This window comes from Vicugna pacos, chromosome 17 (genome assembly GCF_048564905.1).
Source record: "Vicugna pacos chromosome 17, VicPac4, whole genome shotgun sequence".
Lineage (NCBI taxonomy): Eukaryota > Metazoa > Chordata > Mammalia > Artiodactyla > Camelidae > Vicugna > Vicugna pacos.
The window spans coordinates 22,376,735-22,402,041 of record NC_133003.1 but is presented as its reverse complement, the minus strand read 5'-3'; the positions used below and the strand labels follow the sequence as shown (position 1 = coordinate 22,402,041).

Genomic DNA, 25,307 nt, shown 5'->3' with positions numbered 1-25,307 from the left:
TAGCCTAGAAGCCAAGGCAGGCAGCTGTAGGGTCAGACCGGGCTCTTGTACAAAAACCTCACCAAGGAAGTAGCGTGAAGCAGCAGTGGGAGAGGAGAAACCTACGAACAGCCACTTTATTCCCCCCTGCCCGTGGCCCCAGGCCCCAGGCCCAAGTGGCATCTCAGCTGGGTGCTCGAGCCTCACTGGAGTTGAGCCTTCGCAGCTGGCTGAGGCTGGCTAGCCGGAGTTTGAGTAGCGTCTCCTCCTGTGTACGGAGTGTGTGCGCCAGCACACGTAGGGATTCACTCTGCAGCACTGTAGGACAGATAGGTGGGAATGGGGGTGATTATCAGACCACGTGCTAACCCACGACTCCCCGCCCACCCAGCCCTTCACTGCCTCAACCTCTTGGTCCCACTGGCTTCCTGCACCCTCCCTACCACTCAGGTAGACAGCCAGGACGGCGAGTGCCAGGCAGGTGAGCACCAGCAGCGCGAGCAGCAGCAGAAAGGCCCCTCGGCTGTGCACAGAGCTGCAGCTGGTCTGCGTGCACAGTGATGGCGGCAGGATGCCCAGCAGCTCATCCCATGGCTGCGCCTCCTCAGCCAGGTAGGGGCACAGTGAACCTGCAGGACAAATGGGGCATCAGGAGGAAGAGGGCGGTAGGCACATCTGCTTTCCTCCCTTCTCCCATTCACTGGTCCCACCCGCCCCAGCCCCCCTCACCTCCACTGTGTAGGTCACTGATAGAGTCCACCTGGTGCAGGCACACCTCCTGCACATGGTTGCTGGCCAGTGGTGCCCTGCTCCTTGGGCTGACTGTCGGTGCCACAGTGTCTACGGGGGCAGCGCAGGGCTGATTCAGCCAGCAGGTCATCTCCTCTCTTCTAGATGGCCTCCAGCAGCAGCAGGGGCTCAGAAAAGGTGGGGACAGGACAAAGGGGCATTTGGCTCCTAATCTCCTAAAACCAACTCAGGAAAGACCTTAGATTTGGAGCCAAGACGACCCCAGAGCCCCATAGGCCTGTTTCACCCACAGTAGCAGGAGGTGCAGCTGACTTGCTCAGGTTTGTTCCCTTCCAAACACCTTAAGGACTTTCAGGCATTCCTCTCTGCCTGTTCATTTCTAGAGAACAGTTTATCTGCCTTAGAGAACTAAACCCACAGCACATGAAACTCATTCCTGCCTCTTCTACTATCAGTTTTCCCTGCAGACCCTGTGCCTGGGGCCCTCTCATCCTCAGCAGAAGCAGCCCCACCTTTAATATACTCAGCATGATTTCTGCTGCCTGGGCATTTTGGTGGTTTCCAGTTCCCTTCTGAAATTAATAACCCCTATAAAAGGACATGCATCATTGAGTTTGACCGTTTTTCCCCCAATAGTTATTTAGGACAGGTTCCCAGAGTGGAATTACTAGATCAAAGAGCAGGGACTTTCAAGCTATCAAATTGTCCACCAGAATGGCTGTCCACAGCCCCCAAGAGAGTACAACATTGCCATCAGGCATCTCCACTCGGGGAAAAAAACGTATATACATAAGCGTACACAAGGATATTTGCTAAGTTTTAGGGAGATAAGGCCTTTTTGACCAATTTTTGTTAGATGCCTTTGCTTGGGGAGCCCGACAAGTATGTATGTGGCTTCCTAGGACAGCCTCTGCCCATTTAATCATTGCGGGTCTTTGTACTTCTCTTATTTTAATCACTTATTTCTTGGACCCACTGAAGTATTCTGTAGTTTCTAAACTTTTTTTCTTCTGATTTTTTTTTTAAATCCCAGCCCCTTATAATCTCCAGATACCTAGCTGGAAGCTAGATGACAAAGTAGGGGGCACTGAGGGGACACCTCCTGAGGGGGCAAGGGTGACTGGACTCTCTGGGTCTATCACTTTCAGAACAGTACCTCAACCTTCAGGATTTGCCTGACGCTGGCCCTTGACATGCTCAAAAGTAAGTAAAAACAGATGCTGTCATTCTGTTTGGGTGCTGGTGGGTTGAGGGTTGTATTAAATTCCCCATTTGCACGTGGCTGTGCTTTTCCCACGCTGTAAATTGAGCTTGGATTCTGTCTGTTACCGGGAAAAACATAGTAAGCAATTGTTAAGACATCCCTACCTCCGGGGCCAGGCCCCTCCCACCCAGTATCATGTGTTGAAAATGTAATGAGTGGGAATTGACTAGCTGAGCCAAGCTGAACCTTGGAACAGCTGGTCCTGCATCCTGGCCAGTATTGTACCTGAGGCTTCCTAGGTCCCTGCCCTGGCCCCTCTATGCCTCTGTACTTTTTGCATGCAGTGGGGGCAAATAGGAAAATGGCCACCAAAGACTTACCAGTCGGGCCAGACCTAGGGATCCCAACCTTTAGGGAGTTGGGGCCACTCAGGCCCAAGTTGGAGGCTAGAAGCCTATCCACTCCCAGTCCCTGGACAGTGTGCCCAAGTGCTTTCCAAAACCACTGCCTACCCACAATCCCAGTGTCCTCCCTGAAGGAGGAACTGAACTGGTCAGCCTGCCTGCCTGACACTCACTTGGGCACAGACTGTAGTTCACTCCCCTCCAACTGGGAAGCTCCCCCAGCCCCTCCTGCTGTCCCCAGCAATAGGAACAGGCCTGAGGTGAGGAGGTGTTCCAGGCATGGGGGGCCCTTCCTCCACACACAGGAAACAGGTCCATTTACTTGAGATGGGACACGGGAACTGGGACACGGGAACTAATGACTAGTCAGTCAAGGAAGTGAAGTCAGTGGGGCAGGGGCCAGGTTTCTCCGTGATCCACAGAATTGGGGCCTTACCCTCCCTCACAGGCATTACCTACCTTCTTGGGTCTCCTCGGGCATGGCGAATGGTGGGCAAGCAGGGGGCCGATGACAGAGCCCAGTTGCAGGACTGGATGGAGGCAGCAGTGGCTCCTCTGAGAGCCTGGGGAAGGCCTGGCCACCTCCCAGCCTGGGCTGAAAATAGGCCTGAGCTCAGCCCACTGTGCTATATTTAGAGGGGCCAACTCTCAGCCATGAGAAGGGGCAGAGTGACCCACATGGACCCACCTAGACCTGGTGATGGGGCCCAGGGTGTTTCCCAGGGAGCCCTGCCACTCATATATGCAGGGACTTGGTGTCTGCATCCAGACCAGCCTCAGGCTCACCTCCAGCAACATTCCACAGGGCAGCCAAGACAAAGGAGGCCTGTGCGTCTCCACTCCTCCACCCCCGGAGACCCCTACCCACACAGCTGGGTCATCTCTCCTCCAAGCAGATGTGGGACGGGCACCCACCACCGTGTGATCTGCTGCATCAGGTGTGACAGACAACTATAGAGTCCAGTGCCACGAAGGCTCTGAGAGCCCCAAAATGGGGAAAAAAGACACTCCCAATGCATGCAGGCACCCAGGCTGGTCGATGGAGGAACACAGGTTGAAGGCTGGTACTTCTGTTACTAAGCTTACAACTTTTGCCCCCTTTCAGACCTCAGTTTTCTCATCTGTAGAATAGGAAAAGCAGTGGTTCCTCCCGGCACACCGCATGAGACTGGAAATACAACCATGTACAGGTCACACGAGGATGCATGGCACCACTCACCCTTGAGAGGGGAGTGGTCCAGCTTCAGGCCCACTCTCTGCTGTTGGACCCCTTTGCCCCTTTCCCCCCAATAGAACAAAACAAGACAGTAGGCTCTACCTCTTAAACATCCTAAATCCACCCCTCCACTGTATCACACTGGCCTCCTTGATACTCCTCAAACTCGGCAAGCTTGTTCCTACCTGGAATGCTCTGCCCTAGAGGTTCCCATGGCTGCCTCCTTTGTCATTTAGCTCAAATGTCACCCCCTCAGTGAGGCCGCCCGCTCACATTCTTTTCCACGTTACCCAATTTTATGTTGTTCATTGCATTTAGCCCAGAAATTGTATTATCCAGCATACACAGTTGACACTTGAATAAACAGAGGTTAGGGACCCCTGACCCTCTGCAGCAGAAAAATCCAGATAAAACTTTACAGTTCACCCACCTGTTTTGGCCACAGTTCCTCATCTGTGAATTCAACAAACCCGGGATCCTGCAGTACTGTAGTACTAGTTACTGGAAAAAATCCACATGTAAGTGGGCCCCGTACAGTTCAAACTGGGGTTGTTCAGGGGTCAACTGTACTTTGCACGTCAGTAGCCCTAAAGGCCCTACAGAATCCACTCAGTCACATGGAAACCACCTTAACCCTCACCACAGTACAGCATCCTTAAAAAAATTAAAAACTGAGGCTCTAAGACTTCTAGGAAGGTGTCTCACTAGCAAGATCTAGTGAGACAGGCTGGGACCTGGGACCCTTTGCTGCAGTGCTTACACCTGGACAAATGTCTCCTGGAGCAACACAGTCAAAGAAATTATAAGGGACTAAAAATTACTGCACACATGGTTGGAGCAAATTAATTAGATACAAAAAGACCAAAAACTCAGCTGCTACTTCTGAAGTGTCTGGAACAAAAGCAGGGTGCTACCCATGATCCCTGTACACAGCACCACCAGCGGGGTGGGCAGACCCCCTACGACACCTCTCTGGCCCATGCATTCACCATTACCCTCATCCTACTGAAGGGACCAGCTCACCCCTCCTCAGGGAGCAAGTAAGGGCATCTTACTTGTTTCTGCTCCTTCCTGCTAGAGCATGAGTCCCAATAAAGCTTTACCTGAATTTATCGAGAGGCCTCATTTCAATTTCTATTGATTAAAAAGCCCAAGAACCCGGGTCAGCAACTTACCGTGTGGCAACTCCACTGGGACTCCTATGGGGCCTTTTGTCCCCTCCCCAGGAGCACCTCCAGGACCACTGAAGGCAGCTTCCCCCGGGGTGACAAGCAGCTGGCTGCCTGACCCTTTTGTTTCAGCATCACCACGTTTGCTTCCTGGCCCCTGAGGGCCTCAATACCGCCAATCAGGCAACACCTTTCCCCTCCCCACTCTCCCTTCCCTCTTTGTCCTCTTCCCTCTCCTGATACTACTCTACTTTCTCTGTTCTCTCCTCTGTCCTCCCGCGTTTCTCTGTCCTATCCTGAGAGAGTAGCCGTCGGGAACTACAGTATTACTCCTCTCAGTCTGCGAGACCAGGCTGCCTCTGGCCGGCAACAGCTCACCCTGGATGAGAGGGGGAAAAAAGCTTGCTTCATACCGTGCAGACCTCGGTCTCAAGATTTCTAAGAGTGATGGAGATTCAGCTCTTACATTGTATAGTGACTAAAAGATCATCACAATATTCTTACCTTCACTGTCCTGCCACTAAAGTCCTGTCAGAATGGGCTGAAGTGGCAGATTTCTTTATAAACCTGTCGGTTTAAGTCCCACAGATGGATGTATGAGTGGTGGGTACAAACCTCACCTGTGGGTTAGAATTCCACAGATATACAAATGGCTGGTTCCCAGCAAAAGTCACCCAGGCAAGCAGCAGGCAGGGTGCTCCATCACTGGCCCTTTCTGACAGCGTGCAGGCTGGTGCTTCAAGAGCCACCCACAGGGGTGAGGTGAAACAGCAATCTCTCTCCTTTTTTTTAGTCTTTTCTGTCCCTCCTCCCTTTACCTCTCCCTTGCATCTCAAACCTACACCCCTGTCCCTGTCCCTTTCATCCTGGAGACTCGTCGTCTGTGTCACTAACTCTGGGGAGGGAGCTCTGTGATCCCCTTTGTCATTACATTAAGTCTCAACTCCATTCAACCCCTGGGATCTCTAGTTGTCTGCCCCAAATTTATATGTGAACATGAAAAACAACCCTAAGGCCCCTCCTCTGGGTTGCATTCTGAACAACCAGGGATAATTTACATGGTTTAAAAAGGAATAAGCTGCTTTTCTTTTGCAATGCGGCCTGGCCCCAGTATACCATGGGTAACCAGGAGAAGTTGTGACATAATGAATACCTTCATTTTAACACTGTTTTAGAACTGGACCTATTTTGTAAACAGTCACCAAAATGGGGAGGACTCCCATATATAAGTACAGGCCTTTATAAAACTTTATGAAGACTCCAGTCTTAATAACTGAAAACTTCCCTAACTTGGGAAAGAAAACAGTCACTCAAGTCCAGGAAGTGCAGTTCCACACAGGATCAACCCAAAGAGGAAAACACCAAGGCACACAGTAATCAAACTGACAAACATTAAGAATGAGAAAATATTAAAATCAGCAAGAGAAAAACAACAAATAACGTACAAGGGAACTCCCATAAGGTTATCAGGTGATTTTTCAGCAGAAACTACAGGCCAGAAGGGAGTGGCACGATATATTTAGAGTGATGCAAGTGAAAAAACTTACAACCAGCAATACTCTATCCAGCAAGGCTCTCCTTCAGATTTGATGGAGAAAGCAAAAGCACAGATAAGCAAAAGCTAAAAGAATTTAGTACCACCAAACCAGCTTTATAACAAATGTTAAAGGAACTTCTCTAGTCATCAAACCACAAGAAAAAAATTTAAAAAAGAAGAGGAAAAAAAAGGCCTACAAAAGATTGCTTTGGCAATGCAGGGTCTTTTCAGGTTCCAAATAAATTTTGCAATAGTTTGTTCTAGTTCTATGACAAATGTCATATTACGACAGTGGTTGCGCTGGATCTGTAGATTGCTTTGGGTCATAATGGCCATACTGATACTGTTGATTCTTCCAATCCGAGAGCACAAAATATCTTTCCATTTCTTTCTATCATCTTCAGGTTCCTTCATCAATGTTTTACACTTTGCAGAATATAGGTAACACCTTTAGTTAACTTTACTTCTAGGTATTTTGTTGTTTTTGATGCAAGGAAAATGTTTACGCCAGTTATAAAATTCCGGTTTTTAAAGTGCAACAACAAAAAAAAATTGTGAATGAGCGACTGCAAATGGCAAAGTATCATTTTTATGTGAGTTGTATTCCACTGAGTGTATATGCTACATCTTTTTTACCCATTCATCTGCTGATGTGCACTTGGCATGCTTCCACGTCTTGGATATCATAAATAATATTGCTCTTATGACTGGGACATTGTGCTGTACACCAGAAATTGATGCATTCTAGTTGGCTGTACTTCAATTAAAAATTGATAATACTGCTATTCTTAATAGCAGGGTATAGGTATCCTTTTGAATTAATGTTTTTGTTTTTCTCCAGTGTTATGCCCAGGAAGAGATGTGCTGAACCATATCATGGTTCATTCTTCTTTGGTTTTTGAGAAGCCTCTATATTGCTTTCTATTGTGGCTGCACGGAATGTACATTCACACCAACAGTATACAAGTGTTCTCTTTTCTCCGCATCTTTGTGAACATCCCTAATTTGTGTTCTTTTTGATGCTAGCCGTTCTGAAAAGTGTGAGATACTGTATCATTGTGATTTTGATTTCCATTACCCTCATATTGGTGATGTTGAGCAGCTTTTCACGTTCCTGTGGGCCACGTATATTTCCTCTCTTGGAAAAATGTGTGTTCAGTTCTGCCCATATTTCAGATTGGTTGTTTGTTTTCTTTTCAAATGAAGCACAGTTAAAATGTTACGTTAGTTTCTACTGTAGAGCATGGATGGACGTAGAGGGCATTGTCTAAAGTGAAATAAGCCTGACAGAGAAAGACATACTGTCATATGTCACTTAAATATGGAATATACAGAAAATACAACAAACTAGTAAATATAACAAAAAATAAACACGCATAAATGTGGAGAAGGAACTGGTGGTTTCGGAGGGGGAGAGGCAAGACATGGAGGATGGAGAGGAACAAACTATCAGGTGTAAAATGAGCTACAAGGATGTACTGCACAACATGGGGAATATAGCCGCTATTTTCTACTACTGGTGAGTGAAGTATAACCTTTAAAAATGGTGAATCCCTATCGTGTATACCTGTAACAAACAATATTGTACACCAGCTATACTTGCATGTAAAAAATCAGGATATTCTAAAATGAATACATACATTAATGTTTGTAGAAGAGAAAAAAGTAGAAAACATTGTCCTTTGTGCATGGCTGTGGTCAGATGCTATAGAAAGCACTTTGGCAGTTCCTCCAAAAGTTAAACACTGAAAAAACATTGACTAAGGAAATTAAAGATGACCAAGAAATGGAAAGCTATCCCACGTTCTTGGATTGGAAGAGTTAACATTATTAAAATGACCATATGACCCCAAAGCTATCTACAGATTTCATGCGACCCCTCTCAAATTACCCAGGCCATTTTTCACAGAACTGGAACAACTAATCCTAAAATTTACATGGAATCACAAAAGACCCAGAATTGCCAAAGCAATACTGAAGAAAAAGAATGAAGCTGGGAGGAATAACCCTCCCAGGCTTCAGACAATACTACAGATCCCCACTAATCAAAACAGCATGGTACTAGTACAAGAACAGACACACGGATCAGTGGAACAGAACAGTGAGCCCAGAAACAAACCCATACACTTTTGGTCAATTAATCTTTGACACAGGAGGCAAGGACATACACTGGACTAAAGACAGTCCCTTCAGCAAATGGGTTTGAGGAAACTGGACAGCTGCATGTAAATGCATGAAGTTACAATACTCCCTCACACCATACCCAAAAATAAACTCAAAATGGCTTAAAGACTGACACCTAACACAAGACACTATAAACCTCTTAGAAGAAAATGTAAGCAAAACATTCTCTGACACAAATCTCAGCAATGTTCTCCTATGGCAGTCTACCCAGGCAGTAGAAAGAAAAGCAAAAATAAATGGGACCTAATTAGACTTACAAGCTTTCGCACAGCAAAGGAAACCGTAAGCAAAGCAAAAAGAAAACCTAAGGAATGAGAGAAAATATTTGCAAAAGATGAGACTGACAAGGGCTTAACATCCAGAATACAGAAACAGCTTGTACAATGTCATCCTAAAAAAAAGCAAACCAACAACCAATTCCAAGGCCGAGGACCCAGCAAGCAATTCGCCAAAGGAGACACACAAATGGCCAACAGGCACATGAAAAAAGCTCAATATCGCTGTCAGAGAAAGCCACATCAAAACCAGTCTGAATGGCCATCATTCAAAAGTCCACAAACGACAAATGGTGGAGAGGGTGTGGGGAGAAGGGAACCCTCCTACACTGCTCGGGGGAATGCAGCTTGGTGCAGCCCTTATGGAAAACAGTACAGAGATTCTTCAAAACACTACAAATAGCCTTACCGGATGATCCACCATTCGCACTCCTGGGCATATATCCAGAGGGAAGTCTAATTTGAAAAGATACATGCACCCCAACGCTCACAGCAGCACTATTTACAATAGCCAAGACGTGGAAACAACCGAAATGTCCAACAGATGACTAGATAAAGAAGTGGCGGCATATTTCTACAGTGGAATACAACTCAGCTGTAAAAAAGCACAAAATAATGCCGTTTGCAGCAGCATGGATGGACCTGGGGGCTGTCATTCTAAGCAAAGTAAGCCAGAAAGGGAAAGAAAAGTACCACATGATATCACTTATACGTGGAATCTAAAACAAAACACAAATGAACTTAACAAAGCAGAAACAGACTCACAAACACAGAAAACAAACTTATGGTTCCCAGGGGGGTAACAGGGTGGGAAGGGAAAAATTGGGAGTTTGAGATTTGCAGATACTAACTAATATGCATAAAGTAGATTAACAATAAGTGCATACTATAGAGCACAGGGAACTATACTCAATATCTTGTAGTAACTTACAGTGGAAAGGAATGTGAAAACGAGGGTATGTATGTTCATGTGTGACTGAAGCAGTATGCTGTATGCCAGAAATTGACACAGCATGGTCAACTGACTATACTTCAATACAAATATATGTAAATGCTAAAAAAAACACTGAATTAACCTATGACCCAGCAGTTCCACTCCTGGGTATATGTCCAAAAGAAGTAAACACAAGGATTCAAACAGATACCTGCACCCCCACAGTTCCACAGCAGCATTACTGACACTAGCCAAAAGGTGGAAGCAGTCCAGGTGTCCACCAACGGATGAGTGGACAAAATATGGTGTATGCGCACAATGGAATATGATTCGGCCATGAAAAAGAATGAACTTCTGACCCACGCTACAACATGCATGAACCTCCAAAACATTATGCCAGGTGAAATCGGGCAGATAAAAAAGGACAGATACCGTAAGATTCCACTTCCATGATGGCGGCATGGTTAACATCAGGTATCCAGGAAGAGGCACATTCATGCAGAAAGGAAGTAGAATCAAAGTTACCAGAGCCGGGGGGACGGGAGTAGATTACTGCTCAATGAGTACAGAGTTTCTCTTTTGCATGTTGGAAAACTTGTGGAAATAAATATTGGTGATAGCTGTACATCACTGTGAATGTACTTCATGCCGCTGAACCATACACTTCCAATGTTTAAAAGGTTAACTTCCATATTATGGATATTTTACCAAATAAAAAAATGCAAGTATGAAACTTTTTTTTAAATAAAGTAAGCCCCAAGTATGTACTGTACAACATGGGGAATATAGTCAACATTTTATAACTATAAATGGAGTATAACCTTTAATAATTGTGAATCACTATGTTGAATACCTCTAATATATATTACTGTACATTAACTATACTTCAATTTAAAAAATATTATAAAATACATATATAAATTTACAAAAAAGCAAAAAAAAAAAAAAGGGATTTTTATTCTAACAGGACCACTCCAGCTCACCACCGAACCTGGAAAGCACTAGGAATGATCTTATCTGGGCAGGGCTGGCCACAGGACTGGCAGCTCCAAGGGGGAGATTTACATACCATGAAGCAACACAGAAATCTCACCAGACAGCTTGGTTATAGGATGGAGCAGACAGGGCAAGCCTTAATGGAACTTAAGACCTCTCTTTTTTTCTTTGGCTAACATAGTTTTGGATGATTGTCTAGCTCTTGATTTGCTTCTGGCAGAAATATTGCATAATTTGTGAGATAACTAATTACTTCCTGCTACACCTGAAGCAATGCAACAGGACAGACAGAGTTAATATTAAAGAAATACACCCCCAAGAGGAATGGCTTCACAATTTTGGCAGGAGCAATATCGCCTCCACTGTCTGGTCAACAGGGAAGCCCTCCCAGAGTAGCCTGGTTCCTTCCCTTTCTGTGCCCTTTAGTTGCTATTACTGTTCTTCTCCTTTTTGGCCCTTATCTGTTTAAACGTTTGGTTAAGTTTGTGTCTTCCAGGCTCCAACAGCTGCAAGTAACTCTCACAATGGTGTTGCCAGAGCTGCTCCAGGTCCTTGCTCACAACCCTCCAACCCCATTTTTAGCAGCGGTGTCCCTGCTCAACACCTGCCAACACCCCCTTCCTTTAGCAGCAGTGAACATCATCTTTAAATTAAAGGATCCAGTGACAAGAAAGGAAGCTACACACACACCCCCGCCCCCAGATGGAACCAACTGGGACCAAGATGTCAATGAATCTGACCTCCAAAAGACTGAGTCTCATTACATGATTTCACTATATATTCGCATATTAAATGACACCCCTACTGGCGGCCAGGACTGGATGTTAAGGACCAAAAAAGGACAAAACGGGGTTGCACCCCACTTGCTGGAAAAAGCCCTGCCCCTTCCCCAGGAAACTTAATTCATACGCCTCCCCATCATTAGCCTCAGTCCTCCATTTGTCTTTACTCTTTAAATTAAATCACTCTGCCAGGTGGGCGAGAAGTTGATCTGTGAACTTAGTTTCCGCTTCTCCATTCTTTAGCCACTGAATAAAGCTTGTGATGTGCTGATCTCACCTTCGGTTTCAAACCCCAACAAAGAACCTTCCCCATCTGAGGCAGAGAGCCCTGGCCAGGCTAGGGCCCAAGCAGGGTTCATACGACTTAATTCAGTAACAATAGCTCAAGGACATCAACCCATTCCAGTGGAGGGTATAGCCCATGCCTCTACAGGTCCTTAAAACAGGGAGGGACTTCTACACCTCTAGGGTAGTCTAGGGTCTGCAACCCTTTGCCAGCAAGGAGAAGTTTCAGAAAAACAGACCTTCAGCTCCGAAACCCTTAAGAATAAGGGGTGTAGAATCCCTTGGGAGAATAGGACTAGCTGGGACCTGGGACCCTTTGCTCCAGTGCTTGCACCTGGATAAACATCTTGAGCAACAGAATGCAAAGAAACTATAAAGGACTAAAAATAACTGCACACACGCACCCAAGTGGGGCAGGGGCAAATAACGAACCAGATACAAAAAGACCAAAAACCGGACTGCCACTTCTGAGGTGTCTGGAGCAAAAGCAGGGTACTACCCATGATCCCTGCACACAGCACCACCAGGGGAGTGGGCAGAGCGCTTAAGCCACCCCTATGGCTCCACCCATGGACTGGCTCCTACCTTCACCCCATTTAAGGGAACAGCTGGCCCTCCCCTGAGCCAGGGAGCAAGGGCACCTGGTGCTTGTTTTCACTCCCTTCTGCTGCAGTAGAAATCCCAATAAAGCCTTGCTGAATTTCTCATCAGGCCTTTCAACTTATATTGATTAAAGAGTCCAAAAACCTGGGTGGGTAACACTAGGACCAGTGGTTTTCTGCTGAGGCCATTTCAGCTTCAGCTGATAATGTGTTTATTGCATTAGTACAATAGGGCTGCCCCACCCCCACCAACGCCTGTTCACAGCTTTCTGCTCATTGCCCCAAGAGGTGGTCCTTCCCCCAAGGTGGGCATTCCGGGCACCTTCCCCCACCCAGGTCGTTGCTCGCGAACCCTGTTTCTCTGCCTCCTTCCAACCAGCTGAACCCTGTGCCCACCTGGGCCGCCCCTAATGGGGTTACATTCAAAGATTATCCTCTGTTAATAAATAAGCGGGCACGGCTGCCCCTTGGCTAGGGCCTGTCGGTCGGTGCCTCCCTCCGCCAGGAACCGCAGTGCGCCGGGCCCCTAGGTGTCTCCCACGGCCTGGCCGCCCCCTCCCCCACCTGTCGCCTCCTCCCCAGTCCCCGGCGTGGGGACGAACAAGTCACCAGTGCACTGCGCTGCGCGGTCCCCGCTCAGCACGCAGTTCCGAGGCATGTGTCCGACGGTTGCGGCCTTTCCTCCGGGGCTCCGGAGGCGGTGAGCGCGGCGCAGGCTGCGGCCGACACATCCGCAGTGAGTTCGCACCACCACCACCTGGCTCCACCAGCTGCAGGAAGTCCCGGTACCAGAGCTTGGGGCCCGGCGGCACGACCGGCGCAGCCTCCTCCGTCCGGGCCAGCCTTTCGGCCTGCGAAGCACTCAGCACATGCAGGGCCAGGCGCCGCAGCGGCTGCGAAAAGCCCTGCTCCACGGCTGCGCACTGGTACACCCCCGAATCCCCACGCCGCAGCCCACGCAGCAGCAGGCCCCGCGTCGTGCGCTCAGCGTGCTCCTCCGCCGGCACCTGTGGGCGGGGCCAGCGCGAGGCGGGGCTTCAGGGTCGGGAACTGGACTTCCTGGACTCAGCGTGGGACGAGAGGCAAATAGCCAATGGTGGCAGAGCAGGAGTGGGACAGGGGTGCCCGCAGAGACACATTTGAAGGTTAGGTCATGGGGGCCAGTGAACTACAAGTGGAAACCCGAACGGGGCGGGGTTCACCTGAACGTGAGGGGCGGGTCAGGGACCTCAATGGGCTGGGCGAGGGCGGGGCTTCTCTTGGACTTGGTAAGGGTGTCGGGAGCCTAGTTAGAGGAGTAGGGTCTCACCGGGATGCGGAGCGCAGCCAAGGGACCAAACTGGTAGTAAGGGGTCTGGTTGGGTCGAGACTCACTGGGTGGGGCTGAACCTCATCCAGACGTGCGGAGCAGGCCACGGGCCTTACTAGTCAGGGCGGGGCACTTCCTGGATGTCGGGGGCGGGACAAGACCCTAGTTGGGAGTGGGGCGGTGGGAGGAGGCTCACCTGAGTGTGAGTTGACTCTCCTGCGCGCTGGAAGGTCCACTCCACACGCGCCTGCAGGGAACGGGGCTCACACTCCAGGAAGGCGCTACCTCCCTCCACGCCAAACACCTTCCGCTCCAGCAGCGCAGGATGGGACAAGTCTGGGGGCAAAGGACTGTCAATCACGCGAAGCAGGACAGGGTGGGGCAGAATCTTCAAGGGTTGAAGGGTGGGGGCAGCTGGGGCACTCACCTCCGGAGCACAGCATGCTGGGGTCACCATTCCTTACGTCTTGCCGACGAAACCGCCTAGGGGGTGGGGGTCGTGGGGACATTGGAGCCTCCGTGAGCCTTTCTTTTAGCCATGGGCTATGAAAGATCCCCTCCCGGTAGCCCACCTCCTTGCCTGCCCACCTTTTGACACTGGGCTGGAAGCGCGTGCATGCAGCCCCATCCCAGGCGCAGTAGGGGTCACGTGCCAGACAGCATTCGGCACAGGCGCGGCCGTGGGCAGCGCAGCGGTGCAACGGGATCTGGGCCACCCCGCTCCGAGATGCTACGTACAGCTGGTGCTAGGGGTACAAGGAGCTCTGGGGTGACCGAGGGTGGCCCTGTGCACACCTCCCGTCGGTCAGAGATCCCTTCCCCCGCTTGACAAATAGGAACACTAAGGTCTCAGGTCACAGTCTAGCGAACGCAGAGCCTGTAATGGAACTGAACCCGGGCTTGTAACTACTAAGGGAGGAATGAAGGTGGGGGCGCCTGGGAACACACTAGGTTCATTCCACCCCCAAGACTTCTGGTCACTTACCCTTTTGGAGGAGATTTGCATGCTAGTAACAGTGGCTGAGTCCTGAGAGGGAGAAGGGACACTGGGATCAGGGCTCAGTGGGGTGGGGGTACACCAGGCAATGGGGGCTAGGCCTCACCTCAAACACGTGCAGCTCCTCCAGGAGCAGCCCCTCGGCATTAGGACCGCTACCCTTGGGGACGGAGATCACCTTCAGCACTGTGCCAGCATCTGCGGGGATGAGAAGGGGTGAGTGACTACTTGTGTTCCCTGACAGCTAGGGCCAGAGATCTCATTTCAGAGGCCTCCACCCTCAGCATGGTTGGGACAATGAAGAATGCGGGCTGGAACCATTTAGCATCATCCAGAAGTTGGGGGCATAGCCCAGTGGAAATGGGACTGAACAGAGGGAGCTTCCACTAACAGGCCAAAGCCTCGGCTGGGTCTTGTAGGTGGTCATGGCAGGACTCTGACCTGTGCCAATGAAGAGGACGTCATAGTGTCCATCAGCAGCTGCTACACGGTCCACAGCAATCTGGGTGAATGTGTACCCAGCACCCACTTGTAGGAAGAGAGGGCGCCCCCCCATGGGCAGGACTGAATTGTACATGAGGGGGTGGTTCCGGGCAAACTGGATGACATCATCAGGAAAGTCCTTGGTGGAACTGAAGGTGCCAAAGGTCTTGCTGGGGCACTGGTGGGGTGAGGGAGGGAGGCACGATAAGGATATGGGTATGAGGGCCTGGTGGGCAACCCTCCGCAGGAGACCTCCTAGAACCTGGGTGCGGGGGTGGGGGGCAGTATTGGACAGAGCCCTGCCCTGGGAATCTGAGAGAGGAGCCCCAGCCTTGCCCTTGAGAGTCTGAGGGGGAAATGCAGCCTTCCCCTGAGGAGCCCTGCCTGATGAAGGTGATATTTTTCCCACCCAGAACAATGGGAAGAAACCACATTTACCAAGAAGACCCCCGGCTAAGCTCTCTACCCCTGAGGTGGGTTGTGGTGGGAATCCTTGGGCTACGCACCATACCAGGTCGGGGGTAGGGGACACGGCCCTGGTAGGAAACCCACTGGTGCATGGGACCCTCCTTGTGTGCAAAGGGTCCCAGGAAGGCCCGGCGCACATCATTCATGCTGTACACACACACTGCGGAGCCCTGGAAGATACTACTGCAGGTAAAGACAAAGGTGGAGTGAGGGGCTCTGGTCAAGCCCAGCCAGCCCTGTCCCACTACCTCCCACACCTCACCTGGATGTGGAGAAGACAGTATAGAGCAGTGGGGTCCAGCGATCCCGTGAGGACAACAGGAACACATCCTCTGTGGGAAGGCACCTAGTTGGGGGAGGGTGCACAGCCCGGAGCACTGACCAGGCTCCAGGGTCTGCACACCTGCATTCCCATCCTCCACTCCTGGCACTTACGGAGCTGGTCAAAGTTCGTATCACCCTCAGTGCCGGGCAATGAGCACACCAGCCGTGCCTTCAGGAATGTAGTCCACTTGTTGACCAGGCTGCGCTGGCCGCCCACATCGTTCTGCAGGGTCAATGGCAGGGGATAAGGGCAAGGCCCGGACAGACAGGCACAAGGGTGGTGGCAGGGTCACTGAATGTGGCCCGGGGACTCCTCACCCTGCAGATCTGGCCAACTCGGGACACAGACAGGCGTCCCAGTGCCGGCGTGGCCTCCACTGCTGACTCACGGAAGAAGAAGTAGATCTTGTCATCGTCCGGGTTCTCGCTCTCCGGGATCCAAAAGACCTTGATGAACTTGGGCTCTGGCCACCGCAGAAGGCATGGGGTAAGCGAGGTCCTGGCCTTGCCCCCCATTAGGAGACCCACGCCCTGCTTTCCCTTCCTTTCATCCTGCAGAATCCCTCTGGGGGCAGCATCTGACCACCCAGCCTCCAGGACAGAGTTCAGATGGTGCTCCCGGTGGACAAAATCCAAAGGATGAGGGCCTGCGAGTCAAGAAGCAGCCACAAGAGGGCAGCAGAGACCACAGCCACTTAGGCCCACTGGCAGGGGAGCCTGGTCAGTGGCAGGCCTGTCTTACCTCGCCCCTGGCAGTTCTCCATACCAGTGGGCCAATAAAGGAGGCATATGGGGTATCTGGTTTTACCTTCACTCATGAATCTGCCTCTTGAGCAGGAAGCAGATGCCCCCACTCTTGCTTTAAATACTCCACTGGGCCCCATCACTCTCCAAGTATCTACCCTGGCTCTAACCTATCCTGACAGTCCAGGCCCCTTATCATTGCTAACCTTATGAATCTGTTCCTTGGCTTGTTTCTGCCCCCAGGATCTTTGCACTAATTAATTATTCCCTCTGCCTGGAATGCTCTTAATGCCCTTCCTTCATATGTTTTGGGAATTAGCTCACATCTCTCCTCAGCGGAGTGTTCCTTTCCCCAACCCTCCCACCACCACTACCACTGCCTAGTTTCCTTCTCTGTTCTTTCTTCTTTCATTGTTATCTCGTGGCCACTGGAACTGATCTTATCATGTATTTGTTCTGAGGGCATGAGCCATCCTGATCTTGTCTGCCCTGTGACCCAGTGCCCAGTGCAGGGCCTGACCTAGGGTCAGTACCTGGTGAGCACGCATCGCTGATTCCCTTTATGGGCCTTACTCACACCTGCTCTGCTGGGGATGAGGACCCCCTCCCAACAGCCCCATCAGCCTTTCACCGTTGAGCCAGCGGGAGTCATGTGGCTCTGTTCGGAGACTTGGACGCTGGCCCAGGCTGCGGAAGATGGTAAAGTCACGGCCCATGAGGTCTGCGGCCACTCCAGAGTACAACTCTTCCCCTGCAGATGGGGTAGGGGCTGCTTAGCCAAGCTCTTGGGATGAGTTGGTGGGGCTATGGAGCTCTGGGGGCTCTTGGGGAGTCAGTGAGGCTGTGGGGGATCCCTGGGGCTCAAAGGAGGGTCTTGGGACTTGGTGAGGTGCTAGATTCTCTGAGGGCTTCCAAGAGCTCTGTCGGGGTCCCAGACTTTGGACTCACCCACCAGCACGGAGGCAGCCCGATGTCTGGGGTCATAAGGACTCTTGCCCTTGCCATCCTCTAGTCTTTGAGGGTCCAGGCGGAGCACGGGCTCCTGGGAAGCAGGGGGGAGTTGTTCCTGTCAGGCCCTTCTTGACCCTCCCAACCTCCCTCCCAGCCTAGATCTGGCCTTACCTCCAGCCGGTGGCCCACCTCCACAAATGCACAGGTTGGGTGGAAGGCCCCTGTGCCACAGGCCAGCAAGTGGGTGCGGTTGTAGGCATGCAGCAACTTCACGAAGTTCATGCACTCAGTCTAGTGGGCAGGAACAATGAGGCCTCCCCCAGGGAGGTGGCCTTAAAGGGTCCCAGCTCACTGGTGGCACTCCCACCCCTTCCTCTCTTCTGCATCAGTCCACACACGCGCTAACATGGGCTACAGGCACTCAGGTGCCCAGCCCAGCCCACCTTTCACCAGAATGGATGCAGAGGGGCGCTGAGGCCGGCATTGCACCCTGTGATTCAGAGGTCCCCGAGAAGAATCATGTGAGCCCCCACCCTGACTCACTACCTCCTGACTTTAGCCACTTCGACCCTACTGACCCCTCACAGCCAGAACAGGCAGGCCTCTGTTTCAGTACTGCCTGTCTCCAGAGTGAGGGGCTGCCCCTCCCCACTCCCACCCGGGCAGCCGGCACTCACACCAATGTCCTTCCCTGCCCAGTTGCACTCCTCACGCCATTCCACAGGGGCCGGCCAGGCCAGCTATGGGGAGGTTGGGGGAGGGAGAACACAGGTCAGGGACTAGACAGTGCTGAGGGTGTCCAGTGGGCCCGTCCTCCCGGGGCGCTCCAGGCAGCCTGGAGCGGGGTCCCAGGGCTCTTTCCTGGGGCAGTGCTGAGGCTGGGGGTCCCTGGCACCTTCTTGGCCCGCTTGCTAATGTTGTCCAGGCTGAGGGAGGCCACGAGGTTCTCGGCGCCCACAAACAAGCGTCCCCGCTCCTCATCCAGCAGCAAAGCTTCATAGCAGCAGGTCCTCTCCAGCCTAAAGGTCCGGAGACCATGCCGGGCCCGGAGCTCTGCAGGGTGGGGACACCACTGAGGATTCCCGGGCCATGCTAGAAGCTTCCCCCAGGCCCTGCTTGTTTTCTCTCTCACAGGCCAAGGTTGTATGTGTGACCTGGCCCCTGGGCGCGCTCAGACAGTATCTCCAGACTGGTGCACGGGGGGAGGAGGCAAGGGTTTGGGGTAGATGGGCAGGTAGGGACAGCGTGAACCCCAACCCCAAAGTCAAGCAGAGGGTTCTCTGCCACCAGCCTGGGTTCAATGTGATTCCACTGCCTAGTAACCCCCTGTGTAGGGGGTGTGGGAAGGGGGCTCTAATGGCCCCCACGCCTCAACTTCCCTGGGAGTAGAGGATGGGATGGAGACAGGATCTGTTGCCATGGGGACAGAAGGGGTCTTCCTAGGAAAGCATAAGAAAAATGTAGGCAGAGAGGTTGGGGACTGAGGCCAGGAAAGGGTTAACTGGCAATGGCCTGAGAGTGCCCCCAGTCCAACTCAAACCAGTGGCACACATGCAGGGGAACAGCAAACACAATGTCCCCTACCCACACAGGGCCCCTTTCCTGCCCACCTTGAGCTAGGGCCTCCCGCCTGCCAGGTGCACCTACCTTGGAAGGAGAGGCGAAGGCGTGGGGTGCTGGGGGCGGCACCCCCCAGCACTGCCGCCCAGAGCAGGGCCAGGCCCGGGATCATGGCGGCGGCTTCAGCCCGCCCCATCCCCGCAGCCCAGGCTTAGGGCGCTCAGGGTTCAGCGGGCGCGCGTGGAGGAGCCTTGAGCCTCCCTGGACTCTGCCCCGGGATCTGGAAGAGAAGGAGTTGCAGCAAGGGCGAGGGCGGGAGGCTGGGGGGGAGTCCCCAGGGATCAGATTACAGCCCCTAGGGGAAAGAGGCTGGGGGGTCGCATTCCACTTCCGAGCCCTCCTCTCCCTCAGAGGGTGCCCGGCCTGGCCACAATCACAGACACACCCACGCTGGGCACACCCTCGGGGTCAACCCCACACTGGCAGGCGCCCGCCCCACCACGTCACCCTCCCCAGCAACCCGCCCTCCTGTAAATCGCTCACAGGCATTAATTCACAAACTCCTTGCGCCTACTTCATGCCAGCCTGGGGCTGGGGGCACTGGGGCACACAGAAAAGGTCCCCCTGCAGGAGAGGGCAGAGTGCCAACAAGAACTCAGATTGGCACAATCACTTAAGAGGCACCAAGTGCAATGAGCAAAACAAGCCAGTTCTGGTTGTGAGAGTAACAGGAGGAGGGTCAGGCCTCTGGAGGAGGCTATGCCCCCACAGGACCACAGAGAAACAGAGGCACCTTTGGGGCTGGAGCCAATGGTGTGGGCACCTTTGAGTGTGAACATGTTTCGGAGGGTCCCTTTGTATATATGTATCATGCACCTCTGGTGTGTGTATGTGTACAGTGTGTATGTATATGTGCACATGTGAGACCATGTGCCATGTGTGTTGTATTACACATGTAGGTGTGGCATGCATTCACGTGCACACACATGGCATTGTATGCATGCTATGTAGTGTACACATGTCTGTATGGTGTGAATGCTTCGTAAGCGTTTATGTGTGCATTACACATATGTGTGTGCACAAGTGTATGCACGGCTCTCTGGACATGCAAGTGAGCACATATAACTGCAGCATCAATCACTGCCTTCAACTCTGGGGCACTCCCGAGAAGTGCTGCAGGGAGACCCAGGGCCTGGGCCCCTGGGGCTGGGCCCCTGGGGCTGGGCAGACGCCTCGGTTTCTGACTTGGGAGCTGCTCCCACTTGGATCCAGCAGCCTCAGCTTCGAGCTTGACCTCTCTGTCCCTCCCTACCCCAGAAGGCGGCGGGAAGGGCTGGTCACACATAGAAATTCTGTGAGCTCAGACATCAGACCCTAGAGAATCAAGTGGGGGAAAGCCAAGGGCCTGAGGCAGCCTCTCACCCCTAGCTCGGGTGAGCTGACTTCCCTCCACTTTCTCCCTGAGCCTCCTCTCCCTCCCTCCGGTCTTGGCCCTCCTTTGAGCCCCTCCACTTCTCCGAGCCAGAGCCCTTCCCTGGACCTCTCAGATAGGGCAGCTCTGGCTGCAGTGCCCACCCTCCTTCCCAGAAACTGGTTGGGCAGGTGCCGGGCACAGGAGCCCCAGCGTGGGGCAAGGTCCTGGGGTGAGATCAAGCAAGAGACACAGCTGCTGGAGCACCAGCTCACCTCAAACCCCTTACCTGTCCTCCCCCCACAGAGCCCCGCAGCTTTCAGACCCCTCCCACCCCAGGACTCCCACCTCCCTCCTTCCTTTCACTGACACTTGCCACGGCCTCTTCTAGGTCTGTGATGCCACAAAACGCCAGGTTGCCTTCCCACACTCCACCGAGAGCTCTGGCAGCAGCACCTCCTCACCCTAGCCCCTTCTCACCCTGGAGAAGGGGAGAAGCCCAGGGGCCCCAAGGCACCTTCTGACGGCTCCTTTAAGGAGCAGCCCCCGCCCCCACCAAGCCAGCCACCGCCCCACACGCTGCCGTCAAGTTTACGGGGCGGATCGGGTGACTGGGCAGGCAGCCGGGAACCGGCTGGAGTTGGTGGCTGGGCCAGAGTGGAGTGGGCACAAGGGAGAGGCAGGTAGGGCTGACCCCTCTCCTGTCGGGCTTCACAGCAATAGGATGCCCCAGGCAGTTGTCCTGCAAGGGGGATCAGCCAGCGAAGGCAAAGGAGGAAGAAGCAACAGGGACGCCCTAGGCAGCTCTGTGCAACAGGCAGAGGGAACAGCTCGACGGGTACCCCCAGGGACTCGCGTTTTTCACCTGTCCCTCCACAGCTGGGGAGCTGGAGGCAGGTAATGAGGGACTCAGCTGCCTCCTCAGTTCCAGGTGCCGGCTAGGAAGGGCTGGTCAGAGGTCAGGGGAGGAGGTTCTCAGCTAGAGATCTGATGGCCCCCAAGACCCAGCGCCAGTCCCTCCTCATTGCTTGGGCCACTTAGTACTTCTGCTACCTGACTGGCAGTGGCTGTGATGACAGCCAGTCTGGGGCGGAAGAGGAGGGCTGGAGAGGGGCAGGTGGGAAGACTTACTTATTCTGCACTGTGGAATGTGGGCCCATCCGGAGACCCAGCCTGGACAGGCAGTCCCACGTCTCTGCTGGGAGGTGGGGGGCATGCCCCTCCGTGGTGACTTCAGTCTTTCCTCCTAGGTTGCAGGGGGGAGGAACTGCTCAACCAGACACAGAGCGAGGTAGCCAAGGGAACTTCACGGACAGGACGGGGCTCCTACATCTCAGCTGGGAAGGGTCTAAGCTTTTGGCCTAAAGTTATCTGGTGGACACACACTATTTATATTGCCAGGGGTACTTTCTTGGAGGGGCTGAATGTTGATATTGGCTGAGAGGGCCCTCAGGTCCACCTGGGTGAACAGACCAGGGCTTAAGAGTGAGTGTCTGCTCCTCAATGCCCCCCAAATGCATCCTCTTCCCAACCTCCCCAAGGCTGATCAGCAGCTGCTCAGGGGTCTGCGAGGGAGGCGGTAAGAGCACCTCAAGCATGCGGAGTTCTGCTGCCCACCTCCTGCCAAGTCCCCTAGAGTAGAAGTGTCTGTGCTCAGCCAGGGTACGGCCATGCCCCTCTTTCTTGAGCCTCAGGACCTGGAGTTCCTGGCCTGGCCAGGCTGGCTGGTTGGCCAGGGAGGGTGGTGGTCAGTGGAAGGACCAGGGGCCTTCGGGAGAGGGAGTGGAGGGACGCAGCCCAGCCTGAGCTCCTGGGCTTCCAAGATGTGGCTTCTCCCTCCTCCCAGGCTCTTTTGCCTTGGACCTGGGCAGCCTCCCCTGGCGCCGTGCAAGCAAACAAAATTCTTCGGCTGTTTACAATTTTCCACCCAAGCAGCCAAGATCAGCAAGTGCCTTTGAGGTCCCCACCCACCCGCGCTGTGCCCCCTACCTGCCCCCACTCCTTTTAGTTCTTCAGGCCCAGGATCCCAGCCTCTGCTGCATCCCTGCCACCCTGTGTCCATAGTGGAAAATGGGACCAGGACTCCCAACTATCTTCCCAACACCTTGGAACTCAACCACCAGCCAAAAGGACTAGGCTGTCCTTGGCCCACCTGAGCCCTTGGCACTGCCTTCCAGCTTCTGTCCCTGGGGCAGGAAGGAAGATCCCCAGAGCGCAGAGCTCAAGTTGTCCCCAGCCCCACAAGGTTTCCTTTCTGCTCCTTAGCCCCAGGTCCCAGCAGAGCAGACCCTGAATAGGGACCTCATGGAGGCAGCCTTACAGGGGCAGGGTCACTGGCTGTGGGTCACAGTGGGCTCTGGAAGTCCCCAAGGATTCTGGAATCAAGGCAGCCTGGGCCTGGGTCTCAACAGAATAGAAGAAACTAAGGGAGGCAGCAGGGGTCCCTGGTGCCAACTGTCAGTGGCACAGCCTGCCAAGGCCTCGGTTTTTCCTTCTGGAAATAACTAGACTGTTGTGCCAAGTCCCAGTGTTGCCGACACCAGCACCTGCCTCCCCACCCCTCATCACCAGCTGGGCCTGCCCCTCGGCATCCTGCCCGGACTCTGGTGTTGTGGCCGGGCTGGGGTAGGACATCCATCTGAGGAAGGCTACAGCCAACCCTTCCAGTGCCCAGCCTGGGTTGGGTCAGGCCTTGGCTCCCACTCACACCTGCTTTAGCCATCAAGGCTGATGGCTCCAACATCTCGACCTTTCCCTCTTCCGGGCAGCCACGTGGGTACTAGGACGTGCAACCCGGAGGATTTAGGGGAATAGGGAAGCAGGGGTAGGGGGGTGGGAAGTGGGCCCTGGAGAGCCCAACTGAGGCCTGACTTCCCTGGCAATCTGCTGCCCACCCCAGGGGATCTCCCTGGAAGGGTCTGCCAGGCATCTGCCCCCACCCCACCTCTAGCCCGGTTTCCATGCTCTCAGAAGACCCCTGGCCCACCTTTTTGGAAAGATCAGCTCCTCCCCTCCTTGCCTGTTCCCTTCCTTTCTGAGAGCCATGTCAGAGCTGAGATGGAGGGGCTGAGGGAGGGGCCACTAGGAACCCTGGGTCTCTGGCTAGGGCCCTACCCCCACTCGCTCCACCCCTGCCCTCCGCCTCCTGCACATTCCTCCCTGGCTGAGGTCAGCCCCTCCGGGACGGGGGAGCCCCCCCACCACCAGCCACATCACAGCTCTTCACTCACTCCTGTTTTCTTCATTGCCCAGCACGGGGGGAGGGGCTGGGGAGAGAGAAGAGGGGGCTGGGAGTGGGGCCTCCCTCTCCTCTCCTCCATAGCCCGGGAGGGGGTGGGGAGGAGGTGCCAGGAATGCTGCAGAAGCAGGCTCCGGTGGCACTCTGTACTCATTAACATACATTAACATAAGTGCTACATTTCCTTCCTAGGCTGGGGAGAGCCTCCCAGGAGTACTGGGCAGGGGGTTCCAGATGCTCTGGAAGGGTGGATGGGAGCCTGCACCAGGGGTCAACCCCCTTAGTAGCTAGGGAGTGGCGGGGTTGAATCCTGACTCTGCTGCTCACCAGCTGTGTGTCCTTAGGGGGAGACTGAATCTCTCTGATCACTCTCCTTACTTGCCCCGAGATTGTAAACAGTGGGCCAGGCAAATCTGGCACACTGCAAGGTACCCAGGTGTGCACTCTGCCGTCTCAGCGCTGGGCATCCTGTGGCCTGCTGGCCTGCTGCCTCTTCCAGCCCAGCTTCATGGGGCCCTTGTTCAGGCTTGGTTCCTCTTCTGTCCCCTCCCCTCCCCCACCAGTCCCCTACCCACCCCCTACCCCCAGCACAATGCTCTACCTGAACCTCCATCCCTGTCCCTCCACATTCGCTGGGGACTCCTCAGTCTTCTCACTCCACAAGTCTCCAACCCCCACCAGCAGTGCCCACACCCTCCTGCAGCAAGCTCCCAACTCAAGGAGGCCTTTCTGTCTCCTTTAAGACAGGACAGGGCCCCACCTCCTCCCCCTGCCCTCCTCACAGGTCCTGGGCTGGGTCCCCGTGATCTTTCCTACCACTTCTCCTTCCAATGCAGCACCCTGCCCACCCCAGCTCCTCACTTGGAGAGCCTGCTGAAGCTTGGGGACATCCCAGGCTCTTAGCGGGCATTCACATTCTCCCCCCGCCCCCGCTGGCTCAGCCCTGGCTAACCCTGCCAGCGCTCCTGCTACGCCATTTTTGGGAGGTAGCAGCTCTTCCTTTGCCAGGACTTAGCTCGGGCTTTACCCTCTGCCCATCAGGCCCTCCCCCTTTGCCACCTGCTGGACTTTTCCTCACCACTCACCACCCATCTTCCTCTGTGAAGCCCCAGAGGCTTGTAACACCAGCCTCTTTGCAGGGCTCTGGATTCACCGGCAGCCACCATCTCTTGGGGGCCCCATAGCTGGCAGAGAACAGGCACAGGGAAGCAAGAGATACCGTGCCCGCAGGAAGCCCTTCCACCTTCCTGGGCCTGCTGACCTGGGCAAGGATGGCGGCTGAAGGATAAGGGAGACTTCAGGCCCCTCCTTGACCCTGCAGCAGCCACTCAGGCCTTGACTCCCTCCACCTGTTTTCTGAGGTCAGAAAACAGAGTCACTGCCCAGGAATGTCAAACTGATTTTTCTCCTAAATAAGATCACCTGTGAGGCTATGTCTCCTCCAAGGGGAGAAACCAAAGCAGTCCTGCCCCTGCCCTCTCCCTGATTCCCAGAGCAACTAGGAC

General features: G+C 53.4%; 2 protein-coding genes and 2 long non-coding RNA genes across 5 annotated transcripts; 2 read left to right on the top strand and 2 right to left on the bottom strand.

Annotated features, from left to right (window-relative positions):
• Window positions 1-98: 98 nt before the first annotated feature.
• On the bottom strand, window positions 99-13,058 carry LSMEM2 (leucine rich single-pass membrane protein 2). The gene is made up of 5 exons (XM_072941318.1): window positions 12,927-13,058; window positions 2,797-2,932; window positions 709-896; window positions 423-608; window positions 99-297 (listed from the first exon to the last, which is right to left on the bottom strand). Exons 1-5 carry the CDS (start codon window positions 12,973-12,975, stop codon window positions 164-166), a joined length of 693 nt encoding a protein of 230 aa, XP_072797419.1. The 5' UTR covers window positions 12,976-13,058; the 3' UTR covers window positions 99-163.
• On the top strand, window positions 452-4,666 carry LOC140686756 (uncharacterized). The gene is made up of 3 exons (XR_012060645.1): window positions 452-591; window positions 1,878-1,932; window positions 3,143-4,666. It is a non-coding gene; the product is annotated as an uncharacterized lncRNA (long non-coding RNA).
• SEMA3B (semaphorin 3B) lies at window positions 12,513-23,645 on the bottom strand. 2 transcript variants are annotated; one of them, XM_072941316.1, is made up of 19 exons: window positions 23,551-23,645; window positions 21,696-21,810; window positions 19,241-19,433; window positions 18,489-18,646; window positions 18,271-18,333; window positions 17,765-17,884; window positions 17,591-17,684; window positions 17,274-17,393; window positions 16,217-16,362; window positions 16,010-16,121; window positions 15,837-15,906; window positions 15,613-15,757; window positions 15,065-15,284; window positions 14,730-14,821; window positions 14,612-14,653; window positions 14,215-14,372; window positions 14,054-14,109; window positions 13,823-13,962; window positions 12,513-13,324 (listed from the first exon to the last, which is right to left on the bottom strand). In XM_072941316.1, the coding sequence occupies exons 3-19, from the start codon at window positions 19,347-19,349 to the stop codon at window positions 12,923-12,925; spliced, it is 2,247 nt and encodes a 748-aa protein (XP_072797417.1). In that variant the 5' UTR covers window positions 19,350-19,433; window positions 21,696-21,810; window positions 23,551-23,645; the 3' UTR covers window positions 12,513-12,922. The 2 variants fall into 2 exon arrangements, with proteins under 2 accessions (XP_072797417.1, XP_072797418.1); XM_072941317.1 differs by having other exon boundaries at window positions 15,613-15,754.
• Window positions 13,347-17,259, top strand: LOC140686757 (uncharacterized). The gene is made up of 4 exons (XR_012060646.1): window positions 13,347-13,462; window positions 14,745-14,839; window positions 15,520-15,579; window positions 16,224-17,259. It is a non-coding gene; the product is annotated as an uncharacterized lncRNA (long non-coding RNA).
• Window positions 23,646-25,307: the final 1,662 nt, after the last annotated feature.

Excerpts from the sequence above, each read along its gene's own strand:
- LSMEM2 (XM_072941318.1), bottom strand. The coding sequence starts at position 12,975 with ATGCCTCGGAACTGCGTGCTGAGCGGGGACCGCGCAGCGCAGTGCACT. Across the intron at positions 2,933-12,926 it reads CCGCGCAGCGCAGTGCACTG|CCCAGGCTGGGAGGTGGCCA; the intron begins GTGACTTGTTCG and ends GCCTATTTTCAG. Across the intron at positions 298-422 it reads CCTGGCTGTCTACCTGAGTG|TGCTGCAGAGTGAATCCCTA; the intron begins GTAGGGAGGGTG and ends TCTGTCCTACAG.
- SEMA3B (XM_072941316.1), bottom strand. The coding sequence starts at position 19,349 with ATGGGGCGGGCTGAAGCCGCCGCCATGATCCCGGGCCTGGCCCTGCTC. Across the intron at positions 18,334-18,488 it reads TTAGCAAGCGGGCCAAGAAG|CTGGCCTGGCCGGCCCCTGT; the intron begins GTGCCAGGGACC and ends ACCTCCCCATAG. Across the intron at positions 14,373-14,611 it reads TGCAAATCTCCTCCAAAAGG|CACCAGCTGTACGTAGCATC; the intron begins GTAAGTGACCAG and ends TTGTACCCCTAG.